Source organism: Maniola jurtina, chromosome 5 (genome assembly GCF_905333055.1).
Source record: "Maniola jurtina chromosome 5, ilManJurt1.1, whole genome shotgun sequence".
Classification (NCBI taxonomy): Eukaryota; Metazoa; Arthropoda; class Insecta; order Lepidoptera; family Nymphalidae; genus Maniola; species Maniola jurtina.
In genome coordinates this window covers 12,599,681-12,615,008 of record NC_060033.1, presented here as the reverse complement: position 1 = coordinate 12,615,008, position 15,328 = coordinate 12,599,681, and the positions used below count along the sequence as shown (strand labels likewise).

The following is a 15,328-nucleotide window of genomic DNA, read 5'->3' as shown; positions in this document are numbered from 1 at the left end:
TTTAAGGTGAAGACTCACAATATAATAATCATTCGTATTTTTTAGTAACGTTTAAAAAATAACTGTTTTATTTTATCATAGAATTAAAACTTAAATAATTTTAGGTCCGACTTATTTAATAAAATAAATAATTTTACGGGTGGATTAATCAATACAAAACTATCGGGATTATGAACAGCGTGTGGGGTTGGTAAGGAGTATATATGATACAAATTGTATTCCGTAAATGAAATTACTAACGGAATTCTAATGGCAAAGATTAGTTTATCGTCGTTTATAAAAGAAGATATTTCTGCTGTGTCTATGATAGCATGAATATTAGAGATAGTTAGATGTAGAGGTAGGCTTAGGATAACATCGTTACTTTTGGAGTTCAATTCGTTGTAAAGTTGCATTATTTAATAAAATAAAACAAAATTATTTAATAAAATAAAATAAATTACTTAAGTAAAAAGGGTAGGCTGTCCATTAATGTACTAAGTTGGTAAGCACCTACTCAGTGAATTTGATAGTATATTTAGTAAAATGAAAATGAATCAAACGAAAATTTTCATTTCCAAGCTTTTATTCTCAATCTTCTTGGAGGTATAACCACATCAGTATCATCTCGACCAGGTTTCGACATATCCTTTTGGATCTCTACCACCATTCGTAACATGAAATTGGTAACTTGTACACACGTCCCATCTCTTAATTTTGGAATATCTTTATTTGGAAGGGGTTTTCCGTTGACTGGTATGCATTGCTGGGTTAGCGATCCGATTAATCGTTTAATAATATCTATTTTCTTTTGCGCTGCGAGCGGTCTTAGTCGAATAACGAAGCGAAGCAAATATTCGATTAACATTACGTCCTCCTGAAAAAAAATTTGAAGGTTTTAAAACTGTCATTTTTGTTGTACCTAAGTAGGTAGCTTGTACAACTTTTCATGTTAAAAAATTGGTCAAGTGGTGTAAGTAATTAACAACACGCATAAGGTTGTGTTTTGTCGTCATGTAGGTAAAAGTTAGTGGCCGACATATTTTTTTAAAAAACCTACCATTTGTAAAGCCGAAATGCACATTTCCACGTGTTTACATCGACCGACGATGGTGGAAAGGTCCTCCTTGTCCAGGACTGGCTGCTTTAGGCCTTCTAACCAGTCAAATAATAGACCTGTTAGTACTTCCGGGTCCTCCTGTAATAAAGTTTGGGTAAAATACGAAAGCCTGGAGATGATTATCAAAATCGACTTAGGGAAAACAACAATTAGCTAAATGACGTAGACATCCGCAAAAAAAGGATTCTTGAAAATTCAACCCGTCTCAGACAGTAAGTAACTGAATCAAGTGTGTAAGCCTGTAAGGGTAGTACTGTAAACACCTGAACTTATAATATCAGCCGCAATTTCCATTAAGGACTTTTTGTCAATGTCATGCAATAAAAAAAGTCTGTAATCACCTCTTCGTCGATTTTGGCCATAGCATCTTTTCTCTGATTGATCTCGGTGCGAAGTTGCCGGAGGTATTTCTGTTTCTCGTCCGAAAGACTCTGGTGGTCCAAGACGAAAGCCTGCAAAATATTTTGCTCAAACATGCATGGAAATACTGTCATTATTTTCGAAAAAAGGGGGAATTTCGTTAATTTTTCTAAGTTTGTATTTAGAAAGTTCCGGCCTTATCCCTTGTCTACAAGGGAACTTATGTGACAGTTTTCCAGATCCAAAGGTTTGGGCTGGACGTTGTCGGTCAGTGAGTAAGTCAGCACTTTTTATATGTATTGATGGACTTGCTATGGCTGGGCTCCAGAGGTGACAATTTACTCTACTTCAGAACCATACGCTCTACCCAAGCGGCGCAATATCGTGGTTTCTTGAAATAATTACGATTACCAATGGGTGTCCAGCTATGGATATCTATTGGTTGTCCATCGTCAAGGTACTCACCTCATGCACCAACACAGCTGGTATGCTCCCCGCAGTGGCCCCGCCGGTTAGTCTACTCACTGACTCTAGGTTCCTCTCGATGTCCTCTTCTATCGGGTCTCGCCATTCCACCATTGGCAGAGCTGGCACTTGCACTGTTGAATTTCAACAGAGGTTTTCAATTGAGGGAAGGGGGAAGGTAGAGTTCTAAGTGACTAAATTTTCTATACGATACACAGATGGCCTCAGGAAAAGAGCTCCAATAATGAATCCGCACAATGATTGATTTATCCATCTATCTGGTAGCACGCGACGACGGCTGGTATCTGCCCTTTCACAAAAATTGACTTTATCGCGTAGAATGCAATGCTTACAGAATTTGACTCTGCTCCTCAAAAAAAAGAAAAATGCGCATCGATTTCTCTTGAAGTTGAATCTGAACTTTTTTTAAAAGGAGCTATGAGGAGTTTATACCCAGCGTAAAACAAGAATATTGTTTAAAAAAATTACACTAACTTGCTACAACTTCCTCTGGCGGTGTCTGTACTTCAGGCGGGCGGCCTTGCTTCAGCTTGTAAGTCAAAAAGGACTTGTAGAAAGGCCTGTTCCTGACCCTCAAGTCCAAGCCGCTGCTCTGATGACACCCGCACAGCTTGAGCAGGCGCTCACAGAGGCAATACACAATCTGTTGGATTTATGAAAAAGACTGAGGAGCCGTAGGAAGACTTGCCAGAAGTAACATTTGCTGTTTCGATCAGTCATATTGAGCACTGCCCAGCCAATTAGGTGCCGCGTTTGTATTCCATCCCAAACATTCGACTCTCATACAAATCGACGTTCACGGTTCCGACCAGAACTCTTCTGCGGTTCTGTTTCTTGATAAAACAGCCTTAAGAAGTCAATTTTTTTCTGATACGTAGAACTTGAGTACCGCCAATGCAAGAGAGAATACATCATTTTGTCAGAGGAGAATAGGCATCTTCTTGGAAAGTGCGGTCTACCTTAGACCTTCTCCTTACAGGCTTGATTGTAGGTAGATCAAGCGCAATTTACTTATCTATACTAATAAATAAAATTGGAGTGTCTGTCTGTAATTTCGAAAATAACTACCGCATATTAAGGTCATATGGTTATTTTAACGATACTATAACCGAATCACACGTTTTTAAAATTTTTGTCTGTCTGTCTGTCTGTCTGTCTGTCTGTCTGTCTGTCTGTCTGTCTGTTTGAAAAGGCTAATCTTGGGAACGGCTGAACCGATTTTGACGGGATTTTCACAGACAAGTAGAGAATTGACCAGGGAGTAAAATAGGCTACTTTTTAACCGACTTTCAAAAAGGGAGTTGTGTTTTTCTACCTATGTACACCGAAATCTCCGAGATTTCTGAACCGATTTGCGTCATTTCTTTTTTAATCGATAGAGGAACTTTGCGACACTGTTTCATAAAAAATTTGGAGTCCAACTCCTCAATCCTGATGCTGCAGGGGATCTAACCAATCCACGCGGGCGAAGCTGCGGGCATCAGCTAGTCTTGCATAAAAAGATAGACAAATTTCAAGAGAGATACCTGACCATAGTAATGCATCTTCTTTCTCCTATAAGTAGGTACTGTGTCTTGTGAATGTGAGAGCGTTTCCCACAAGTACTTACTTAAGTCCCTATTTTAAAAGTCCATAAAGAAGCTTTCCTTGTAAATTAAATCCAATGGGTTATTTTTGCATTTCGGTTTGTGAGAGACACAAGTGTAAATTAAAAATTTATAACACCCCCGACAAGTGAAGGTTACAGTAACTAGAAAATAGCTGATAACTTTCAAACGACTGAACCGATTTTCTTGGATTATAGCTAAGAACACTCTCGATCAAGCCACCTTTCAAACAAAAAAACTAAATTAAAATCGGTTCATTCGTTTAATCGCTACGATGCCACAGACAGATACACAGATACACACGTCAAACTTATAACACCCCTCTTTTTGGGTCGGGGGTTAAAAACAGGCAATTTTCCATTCTTTTTTAGCTAACGGGTCTAAGAAGGATATTCGGCGTACCTTTGGCAGTTCCCTGAATGCTCTCTCCTCCGCTCCATGCAGAGTCGCCCTCTGACGGTATAGATATTGACGGAGTGTGAACTCTGAGGTCTTCCGATCCTTTGTTAACATCACTGAGTCCCTACAAAGATAACTCCATGTTACTATCAGTATCAGCATTTGAATTTGAACTGGTTATCACCAGATACAGTGAAAAGGCATGTTCTTGGCAAGCGCGCGCCATAGGCTGCAGCATCGTTTTTACTTGTGATATAAGACCTTCCTGCTAAATTTCATGATTCTACGTCAACGGGAAGTACCCTATAGGTTTTCTTGACAGACACGACGGACGGACAGACAGACATACAACAAAGTGATTCTACAAGGGTTCCGTTTTTCCTTTTGAGGTATGGAACCCTAAAAAAATTAAAAAAATGACATCTACTTGTTATATGGTATTAAACTGACTTAGAACTGAAGACAATAGTCTGCGGCAAGAGGTAGTGCTCGAACTGCTGCACGCACAGGATCTGGCCGCTCATCTGGACGGAGTGCGCGCGCTTCTTGCGGACGAGGCGAATGGCGTCGTTGGCGCGTATCCGTAGCGAGTACACCAGGTAGCAGGCTATGAGGACGCCCGTGCGGCCTAGTCCTGCGAATAACGGAAATGACAGTGTAGCCGATTCTCTAGTACAAATTAAGAGGGGTCTCTCCGTCACTTGCTCCATACAAACGTAGTTCCAATTTCATTTGAATATTAAGCTACCAAAGTCCATGAAATTTTGCAGACATATTCTAGAAACTAATATCTGTGTCTGTGGTGTTTTAGATTTCTGTTAAAATATTCGGTTTCAAAGTTACTCGATCTTAAAAATTCACATACAAATCTTTGAGCCCCTGTAATTTTAAAACTACATATTTTTACAAAAATCTAAAACACCACAGACACAGATCATATTAATTAGTTTCTAGAATATGTCTGCATTTCATGGACACGAGTACGATTGTATAGAGTAAGTGACAGAGAGAGCCCTGTTAACTGAATTGGCAAGGCTAAATCTAGTCTATTCTTTTCCGCGGGCCACAATACGAAAGGGATAACAATTACACGTGTCATTTTAGTTTAGTTGAGAGATTTGTGTAAAACGGAATTAGTCACAGAGTAGCCTAGTTGTTTTGATGATAAATATAAAGCTGATCAAACTACTTAGAACAAAGGTTCCTAAGTCAAATTTTATTAAGCCCTAGCTAGCTGTTGCCGCTGATGCCCAAATGTCAACAACTTTACAAGGTTTCAACTCAATCAGATGAACGAATGAATATACACAATTAAAAAAAAATCTATACATATAATAAAATTGCAGAAAAGTGGTGTCTGTACAATGGAAATATATAAAAAAAAGTAGCAGGGGTTATTATTATATCGATGCCGAACCCGAAATTGTAATTAATTTTTTTTGTCTGTTTGTCTGTGTGTTTGTGCACGCTAATATCAGAAACGGCTTATTAGATTTAGATATGGTTTTCACTAATATATTGTAGTAAGCTTCACTTAACATTTAGTGTTTATTTCATGTCAATCGGTTCATAAATAAAAAAGTTATGTCAATTTAAAGAATCACGGCGAACATTTTTAACGTACAGAGTACGTACTACACGCCTCGCGCCTGAGCGTCCGTGGCTATATAAAGCGCGCTGATTCCACGCGAACGAAGTCGCGGGCACAGCTAGTACTTAATATAAATATTGTATGGCTTTTTAGCTTTCCGTACCCAAAGGGTAAAAACGGAGCCCTATTAATGTCTGTCTGTCTGTCTGTCCGTCTGTCTGTCCGCATGTCACAGGTCTCTAGCTCGCAGATGAAATGAGTTACAAATCTGAAATTTTGGTATTTGATGTAGAACGCTGACCCAAAACCAAATATTGAATTAAAAATTCAATTAAATTCTTTTTAAGGGGGGTTCCAATATATGAAAAATAGCTGAAAAAAAATTTTACTTGCTCTAGCATGTGGGGTATTATTGTGTAGAGGTCGTTGAGGAAACTACGAATATATTTTTTAATTATTTTTTTTTATCTTAAAAAAGGAATGAAAATAAATTACATTTTTGAAAATTCCTTGAGAACTCTTTGTTTTTCTGGGATTAAAAACATGAGAAAAGTAGATGAAGGTGCTTTAAAACCATAAAACATAATATTTTGTCATGGTTGAACTCATTTATCTTTTTTTTTTACTTTTTTATCTGTATTAAACAAAAAAAAATTGCGCTTGCCGCGCTCGCGCTCCTATTTCTTATTGGAATCCATCTTGCAGTCAAATTGAAAGTTAAGAGGGCTCTCTCCGTCACTCGTTTCATACAATCGTAGTTCCAATTTCATTTGAATATTAAGCAACCAAAGTCCATGAAATTTTGCAGACATATTCTAGAAACTAATATCTATGTCTGTGGTTTTCCAGATTTCTGTTAAAATATTCGGTTTCAAATTTACGCGGTCTCAAAAATTTTCATACAAATCTTTGAGCCCCTGTAATTTTAAAACTACATATTTTTAGAAAAATCTAAAACACCACAGACACAGATATTAGTTTCTAGAATATGTCTGCAAAATTTCATGGACTTTGGTTGCTTAATATTCAAATGAAATTGGAACTACGATTGTATGAAACGAGTGACGGAGAGAGCCCTGTTAATGTAAGTACATAGGTACCTACATATTATATAACCAAGACTCACACGTACGTTACACACGCACACAACACGTATTTTAATTTTAACGCATGTTTTAAGGTTTGTACCAATAAAGCGTTTGCATACAATGAACCGTCGTCGTTTTGACTTTACGACCCTTTTTCCGTTTTGCGTCCACTGAATTTTATTAATTACGTACCTATATGGAAATATATTGAAACTCAATTAAAATATTTAACAACTTTATTAAGTAGGTAAGTATTATGTATTCATAAGTTTATTGCGTTTATCATTAAAATCACATCATTAAAATAATTACTAAGACCATCAAGAACTATTTAACAGTGTTTAAAGATTAAAATTTGATGCACTTATATTTATGTTGATAGTCTCAACTTAGTATTTATTTATGATAGATATGCTTGCATCCCATAATCTTCTTGCTAAATCACTATCTTCCGCGTTTTTAGATGGTTTAACTTTTTTGCAGTTTAGAAAATAACCACCAGTCGAATTTTCTAAGTTTGGGGATACACATAAATGTATGGTCGTCTGGGCACCTTCTTCGGGGGTTTTGTAAAGTAAAAATATGATAGCAAGCAATACATGTCTTAGAACGGGAATCAAGTTATCGAAAATGTTGGTCATAACTAAACCCGGATGTAAAGCGTTTACCGTCACACCCTTAGGGACTCTTTTAGCCAATTCCTTGGCCCATAATATATTGCAGAGTTTAGTTCTGGCATAACGGATATATGAGTTCACTGGTTTAGCATAAGTTATCTCTTCAGGAACCAAGCTTGCATGAGCGTGGAGGAAGGACGATACCATTACGATTCTACTCGGTTTCGATACTACGAGTTTATCTAGTAATAACTGGGTGAGCAGAAATGGACCAATGTAGTTTATCTGCATCAGAAAATCTATCCCGTGTTCTGTTTTTGCCTCTTTAATTTCTCCACAACCAGCGTTATTGACTAAAATATCCAACCGATCGAAGTCCTTATTAAAATTCTTGGCAAATTCTCTAATATTATCGAATTTCGCTAAATCAAGATGTCTGTATTCGACATCATTGTTGCCCGTTGCTTCTTTAATTATAGCAACGGCTTTCGCTGATTTCTTGTCGTTTCGGCTGGCGATTACGACTCTAGCTCCTCTTTTCGCTAAATCCTTTGCCGTCTCGAATCCAATCCCGGAATTTCCACCAGTAACTAGAGCGACTTTTCCATGTAGTTGCCTTTTACACTTGCACCTCTGTTTGAACGGTTCCACCCACAGTCGTAATCCAACAAAGAATGTAAACACTAGTAATAAGACACCACCAACGAATTTAACAATAAAACCTAACGTGACTAGAAGTACAGACGACATTCTTGGAACTTGTGTGCGATATAAATAAGACTTTATTGCAATTTGCAACACTTACATATTTTATTTGCAAAGCAAATTAAGCCCCGTATTCACTAAAGGACGTTTTGTCTTGCTATCTTGTCGCCCGACACGAATACTACGTCGCGGAGCATCTGAAAGACCCGTCGTCGTTGCACATTCGAAGACTGCTTAGCCGACTTAATGATTTTCCATTTCTAGCAAAATATTCTCCAACTCACCATCTTTTTTTACATTTTGTAATGCTCTTCCAAATAATTTTATGAGCCATGCGCCCCACTTAACAACCTTAGATCTCCTTGGGAAAGATCTCGATTACAACTGGATGATGTGGATATGGTAAATATCAAGCGACTATCCCACAAGGTCGTAGAGACATACCACGGTCGGGCGATATGCCTGCCATAATGTCCCCTAGTGAAGACATGGCTTTAATTAAATTAGTAAAGATAGCGGTGGCATGTTTTTAGCATTTATCGTAGTTGACCCGCCCCGGCTTCGCCCGGGTGAACTTACCTAAAATTGCCTTCAAACTACAGAAATATAATATAATATGTACCCTAGTTTTAAATGTCACTGTTCACACTTAGATGTAATATTATTACATCTAACAGTGTGAACAGTGATATTTAAAAGTAGGGTGAGCGATGTATATTATATTATATTCCATAGTTTGAAATTAACTTAATCCATAGATAAATATTTTTTTTTAAATAAAGAGATAGGTATATAACTATAAACATGTTCACGTATTCAATTAAACTGAGAAAAGCTAACAATTTTTTTTAATCAAAATAGAAGCTGTTAGGTACTATATAATAGGGAAGGATGCGAATGTGATATGTTATTAGGTATTTTTACTGCTATTACACTGATCGCTATCGATTTGCTATTACCCGTTGAGGAATTCCGTCCGTCCTCCAGCTCCAAAATTATGTCACTCTAGAATAAAGTAAATAGCACTCTGAAATAAAGTAAATAGGTTCCTACCCGTGAAAGAATTTTTAAATTTTTTTTCAGTAGTTCCAGAGATTACTTCCTACAAACTAACTTACAATTTTACCTCTTTATAATATTAGTATGTACAGAGTTTGTCTACTTACAGTTTTATCATAAGTATAGATTAGCATACAATAATTATGATAATTAAAACAATAAATAAAAAGGTGTATGTTGAAAGTCTTGTACTTTTTATTTTACAATTTTATTAACTCTACAGTTCTCTCCCACACTCTCCTTGCTAATTCATCATTTTCAGCAATTTTTGCAGGTTTAGTTTTTTTACAGTCTACGTAATAGCCTCCTGTCGAATTCCCTAATTTTGGGGAAACACATAGATGTATCGTTGTTTGTGCACCTTCTGAAGCATTTTTAAATAGTAAAAATACTATAACTAAGACCATCTTCTTGATATATGGTTTGAAATTATTAAATATATCCGTCATTACTACTCCTGGATGTAAACAATTCACAGTGACACCACGAGGTAGTCTTTTAGCAAGTTCTCTAGTCCACAATATATCGCAGAGTTTGGTATTCGCGTACCGGAAGAAGTTGCTTTCTTTCCAACATTTTGTAATATCTTCAAGTTTGAAGTTTGAAGCCAAAACGTGCGCGTACGACGAGACAATAACAATTCTACTTGGCCCAGACTTGGTTAGCTTCGGCAGTAATAAGTGTGTGAGAAGGAATGGACCAACATAATTTATTTGCATCAGCATATCTACCCCACTTTCTGTGTTACCGGGTTTTAAAGCACCAGTTCCTGCATTGTTGACCAAAATGTCCAAGCGGTCGAAATCTTTATTGAATTTGTTAGCAAACTCCACGATACTATCTTGTTCTGCTAAATTTAGGTGTCTGTACTCTACATTATTATTTCCAGAGGTCTCTTTTATAATTGCAACAGCGTTTTCAGATTTCTTATCATTTCTACTAGCTATAACGATTCTTGCGCCTCTTTTGGCTAAGTCTTTAGCTGTTTCAAGTCCTATACCAGAATTGCCTCCAGTGATTAGAGCTACTTTGCCATGTAGCTTTGTTTTACACTTGCACACGCCTTTGAAAGGCTCCATCCATATTTGATAGCCAACGATAGCAACACATATTAGTAAAAATACACAGCCAATAATCTTACTAACAACCAAAATCGTTGTAATAATCAAAGACCACATAATGTGTTCGAGTATTAAAGGTGAATGAACACGCAAACCTTAATGAAATATGTATGTACATAGATTAAGTGGAAATACAATTACCATTAAATCTGAAATAAAAACGGGACTTGGATTTTAAACTCTAAGGTCCAATCAAAACATATCTCACATAAGTAAAACGAGAAACCCATAATGTTTCGTCCAGTCCACCTGTCTGTCTGTGTGTAACATCCGTTTTAAAAATAAACTAGAGGAGCTAAAGTTAAATTTTATCACAATGAATATAGAAACCTGAGCTATACTATAAAAAATTTGCAAAACAAAAGAAGGTTTTTTCAAGGGAACATGAAAGCGAAAGTCGAAACAAATGATTCGGTTAATACCCTGGAGTCACCTCGATAAATAGGTATTTTAAAATCATTATTACGAGAAGGTTTCCTAGACAGTTTTTGAAAAAAAAATCTTACTTAATTACTAAAAAATTCTTAACAAGTACTATCGTTCGGGATTCGTGCCTTCGTACTCGGACTCACAATTGACCACTTTTATTTGTTACTAGATGATGCCCGCAACTTCGTCCGCGTGGATTTAGGTTTTTAGAAATCCCATGGGAACCCCTTGCTTTTCTGAGATAAAAAGTTGCCTATGTCCGTCCCCGGGATGTAAGTTAACTCCGTACCAAACATTATCGGTTAAACTGTTGGATCGTGATAAGCTAGCAGACAGACAGACATACTTTTTAATAATATTAAGTACGGAAGTATGGATGTACTAGCTGATACCCACGACTTCGTTCGCGTGGATGTAGGTTTTTTAAAATTCCCGTGGGAACACTTTGATTTTCCGGGACAAAAAGTAGCCTATGTGCTAATCCAGGGTATAATCTATCTCCATTCTAAATTTCAGCTCAATCCGTCCAGTAGTTTTTGCGTGAAGGAGTAACAAACACACACACACACACACACACACACACACACACACACACACACACACATACAAACTTTCTCCTTTATAATATTAGTGTGATAAATGACAAGGTCCTAACCTACCTGCATGACAATGAATAGCAACTCTTCCTTCTTGCAGCGCAAAGGACAGTACCTTGGCCATGTCCAGCAACCCACTCAGACTAGCTTCACCATAGTCAGGCCACGCGAAGTTGTAGTAGTATACTGCGAAAATACTTAACTATTAGCTATATTACATTTAAACAAGGGTAAAGCATGATTGATTCTGGTTGTTCTTTGTTTAGCTTTGCATTTTTTCCGATAAGATTTCCTTCAGGCTAGTATTCTGAGCCTTGGATAACCAAATCAATGGGGTAACCCTTTCGAAGGAATTAACTCATAACCAGGGTTGCACGGTCTGGTTAGACGGCTTCAAGTTTATCACACACTTGAACGTTGGTCTTGTTAGATAGATTAAATTGTTATATATTACATAATCATGTTACGTAAGAAACTTTTAATCTAGAAATGAAAATATGATAATGGTACCTAATCAAGAAAAACCTTCAAAACTGACTTACTATCGTTGGTCATGAAGATATTGGGATCGTAGGTAAAGCCGGAGTTAGTAAGGGGTGGCCCACAGCTCGCATGCTCTCCTGAGGTCTGCAGGTTGATCACAGTTCTGATGCCCCAACTGAAAACAAGCTCGAAAATAAAAAATCCTTAAAAAATCTTTCAAAAAACCGACTTCCAAAGCCACTTTACACTACACACTTGAAGCCTAATCAAAAAGTCGTTACTTAATACCTACAATATCAATTCACCATCAACAGTTCGTAAATTACCATAACAATTGGCAATTGCAGCAAAGGAGTTCCAAAAAAACTATGGATCCATCTCGCGAGTTTCTTGACTATTAAGTGATTTTTTAAATTTGCAAATCGCTTTAGAAAATCGTATAGGTACCTATGAAGGCACATAGAAATACCTAACTAGAAGAAATATAGAACCTCTACCTTTTTTGAGCTCGATTAAAATATTGATGCCATACCTCATAAAAATGCCATTGCATGGCTGATTGTAGTCCCAAAATGTTATCTTCGGACTGAAGACCCCCTCGGATCTTTTGTAACACACATTATGCAAATAAATAATTTCTATTCTATTTTATTCTATTGGCGAGCAGTGAGTTCTTCGAGGAGGTCAGCCTTCGATCATATCAGCATATCGGGTTCATACTGTATTTACTTGTTTAGAGACACATTAGAATGAGTGGTGGCGTGTCGTGATGCCTTGTCATATGTCTCTCTTTTATCCATGCTAAATGTATGAAGTCGTATGCTTCTGATGCGTTGTCGTGTCACAGCACGACACGCTAGTACTACCATAGAGTAGGATTATGTACCTACTTAGGTATAATTCCGGCTAATAGCGTTTACGTACGATGCAGCGTAGCTATATATAGGTATAAAAACCTTAGGGATATGCACTATATGTATATTATGGTATATGAAATAAAATTAGCAAAAACCTTGCAAGCCCAACCAGGAAACATTAAACTACCGGCTAACTGGCAATTATACGACATTTAATAGCAAGATGGTTAACCTAACGAGCTGTTTTTGTCAAAGATTTACAGCATTACTAAAAACTACTTTGTATTTTCAGCCATAAAAATTTTTTATTACAAAAATATTAAGTTACTTATTTAAAAAAAAAATCCACATAAACGTAGGCTTACTATAAATGTATAAATTATATTCTGTGACTGGTAATTAATTTCCTTATACCTAGGCTCAAAAAGGCTAGCTAACAGAGATCCATGAAACCAGTTAAAAAAATCCTTATTATTCATACTCTACGTGTGCTCTCTAATTTGGCTCTCATTTGAATACAATGAGGCCCCCCTGGAAAATATTCAATATTCTCATTTCGTCTATATGAGCTACAAACCCGTGACACACAGACAGACAGACAGACAGCCGGACAGACAGACAGCAAAGTGATTTAAAAGTGCTCCGTTTGTAGGGTTAGTGTAGGGTTGTAGGGTAAAGCGGGACCCTTATAGGATCATTTTGTTGTCTGTCGGTCTGTCCTTCCGTCGTGTCTGTCAAGAAAACTTATAGGGTACTTCCCGTTGACCTAGAATCATGAAATTTGGCAGGTAGGCAGGTCTTTAGCACAAGTAAAGGAAAAATCCGAAAACCGGAATTTGTGGTTACATCACTTTTTTAAATGTGTTTCAATTTAAAAAGTAAAATGTACTACGTGGGGGTATCATAATATGAAAAGGCTTTATCTGTACATTCTAAAACAGATTTTTATTTATTTTTATGTCTAATAGTTTTTGATTTGTCGTGCAAAATGTCGGAAAAATACCCGGATGCAGAACCCTTCGGTGCGCGAGTCTGACTTGCACTTGGCCGGTTTTTACCCTTTGGGTACGTAACCTTAAAAGTATGGGTATTTACTGTCTGTGTTACTGTAAAATGTTAAAAATAGCTTGCTTAGGTACCTGTGAAACTGTTGTATAATGTTCCTAGACGCGATGCCGGCGGTGCTCGGGCGCGCCATCGCCAGGATGTCATCTGTGACCCTGCGGAACACTGCTGTGTACATCGCGTGTCGACATACTAGCACGATCAATTGATCATTGATCTGTGACGTACGGACGAGATACGTGTTATACGCCTGATTCGGGTCAGGAGGAGGCCTATGTCCAACAACCGATAAAATATAACGGATTAAGGGCTAACAAAGAAGATGTTGGGTCAGTCTTTGTTTAGAGATACGCATTTCCTATGTACTTAGCTTAATTTTTAGGGTTCCGTACCTCAAAAGGAAAAACGGAACCCTTATAGGATCATTTTGTTATCCGTCTGTCCGTCCGTCCGTCCGTCCGTCGTGTCTGTCAAGAAAACCTATAGTGGTAAAGACGTCGAATGTTCGGGAGGTATACAGGAGGTCGGGAGTTTGATCCTGGCACGCACCTCCAACAAATCGGAATTATACCTACGTGCGTTTTAAGCAATTTAAATATATCACTTTTAACGGTGAAGGAAAACATCGTAAGGAATACCCTTTCTTAGAGTTTTCAATATTATTATTCAAGTATGCTAAGTCTAGCAATCCGCACTTGGTCAGCGTGGTAGATCCCCTTTTCATTTTGAGTGGAGACCCGTTCTTAGTAGTGAGCCAGCGGTGAGTTGAAGATGATATCGGGTCCTCATCTAAACTGAAGGTTAAAACATATAGGAACCTAAACTAAGGGCCAGCGCATACAGGTTGAATGAAGTATAGGTGAATTCATACTGAATACAAATACAAAACAAGAATGGTACTGGGTGCAGTAAGCTGCACGCTGACTGCACCCAGACTGCACAGTCGATTGGCAGTTGCAATGCAGTTGTGTCAACTGTAATAAAACTTGGTACTGTATACGTTCCAACTGCAGCAGTTATTAGTGTATTATATCTATGACTGCAATTTCACAGTTCGTTGCAGTCCGTTTGTTTATATCCTTAGACTGCGTTATCATTTACTTCCCAGGTAAGATTCCAGCCAGGGTTAAGTCATGAATTAATCAAAAAACTATTTCAAATTAAAATTTATGTAATTAGTAATGTATAAAATGTTAGCGTGTACTATTTTACAAATAGGTACAATGTAAAATAATGATTTTTTTTTTTTTATATAAATATAACGAACACCACAAGCCAACAGTCGCTTAATAGAAGTCACGCGATTAGATTGTTAATTTTTTATTTCAATGGGGGAAGTATTTTCATGTTACAAAAATTTACATAAATTAAGTAGTGTCCTTAGTACTTAACCTACTTAGTAATTAAATGCACTTTTATTTTTACATCTAGATATAATATGTAGTTGGCTTGTGTCATATACAGTATATTATATTATGTGTGAGGATCTGGGAAACTGATAGGGGCCAGTCCTTGTCCGAAGGCTCCGCAGTGCATATTGGACAATACAGTGCTGAAGAAAGCAGGCTCTTACCAATCAGAGTAAAGCCCCTGTATAGCAGAGTTGCCGTGATTTGACTGCTCGTACTGGCAGCGGTAGCCTCCACAGAACAGCGCACATTGCAGGGCAGCGGGTGTGCTGATGCGAACCCCACTGAAGGCTATATACAGTGCTGAAGAAAGCAGGTTCTTACCAATCAGAGTACAGCCCCTGGATCGCAGAGTTG

At 37.5% G+C, this 15,328-nt stretch overlaps 2 protein-coding genes and 2 long non-coding RNA genes across 4 annotated transcripts in view; 2 read left to right on the top strand and 2 right to left on the bottom strand.

Moving 5' to 3' along the window:
• The window catches only part of LOC123865565, a 417,170-nt gene that overhangs the window by 54,307 nt on the left and 347,535 nt on the right, over window positions 1-15,328 (top strand). The window lies entirely within an intron of this gene.
• Window positions 551-15,328, bottom strand: part of LOC123865563 (protein tyrosine phosphatase domain-containing protein 1-like) — a 22,302-nt gene continuing 7,524 nt past the window's right edge. Inside the window, exons 3-12 of the mRNA XM_045906662.1 lie at window positions 13,637-13,717; window positions 11,700-11,815; window positions 11,221-11,343; window positions 4,402-4,585; window positions 3,955-4,075; window positions 2,420-2,588; window positions 1,925-2,058; window positions 1,441-1,551; window positions 1,040-1,177; window positions 551-856 (exon numbers count right to left, since the gene is read on the bottom strand). Coding sequence (XP_045762618.1) covers window positions 551-856; window positions 1,040-1,177; window positions 1,441-1,551; window positions 1,925-2,058; window positions 2,420-2,588; window positions 3,955-4,075; window positions 4,402-4,585; window positions 11,221-11,343; window positions 11,700-11,815; window positions 13,637-13,717 — 1,483 coding nt within the window. The remainder of the gene's footprint in view (window positions 857-1,039; window positions 1,178-1,440; window positions 1,552-1,924; window positions 2,059-2,419; window positions 2,589-3,954; window positions 4,076-4,401; window positions 4,586-11,220; window positions 11,344-11,699; window positions 11,816-13,636; window positions 13,718-15,328) is intronic.
• Window positions 4,883-15,328, top strand: part of LOC123865566 — a 24,817-nt gene continuing 14,371 nt past the window's right edge. Inside the window, exons 1-2 of the long non-coding RNA XR_006795993.1 lie at window positions 4,883-4,897; window positions 15,281-15,287. This is a non-coding gene — a long non-coding RNA (uncharacterized LOC123865566). The remainder of the gene's footprint in view (window positions 4,898-15,280; window positions 15,288-15,328) is intronic.
• LOC123865547 (retinol dehydrogenase 11-like) lies at window positions 6,849-8,041 on the bottom strand. Its single transcript, XM_045906637.1, has 2 exons — window positions 7,299-8,041; window positions 6,849-7,197 (listed from the first exon to the last, which is right to left on the bottom strand). The coding sequence occupies exons 1-2, from the start codon at window positions 7,995-7,997 to the stop codon at window positions 7,099-7,101; spliced, it is 798 nt and encodes a 265-aa protein (XP_045762593.1). The 5' UTR covers window positions 7,998-8,041; the 3' UTR covers window positions 6,849-7,098.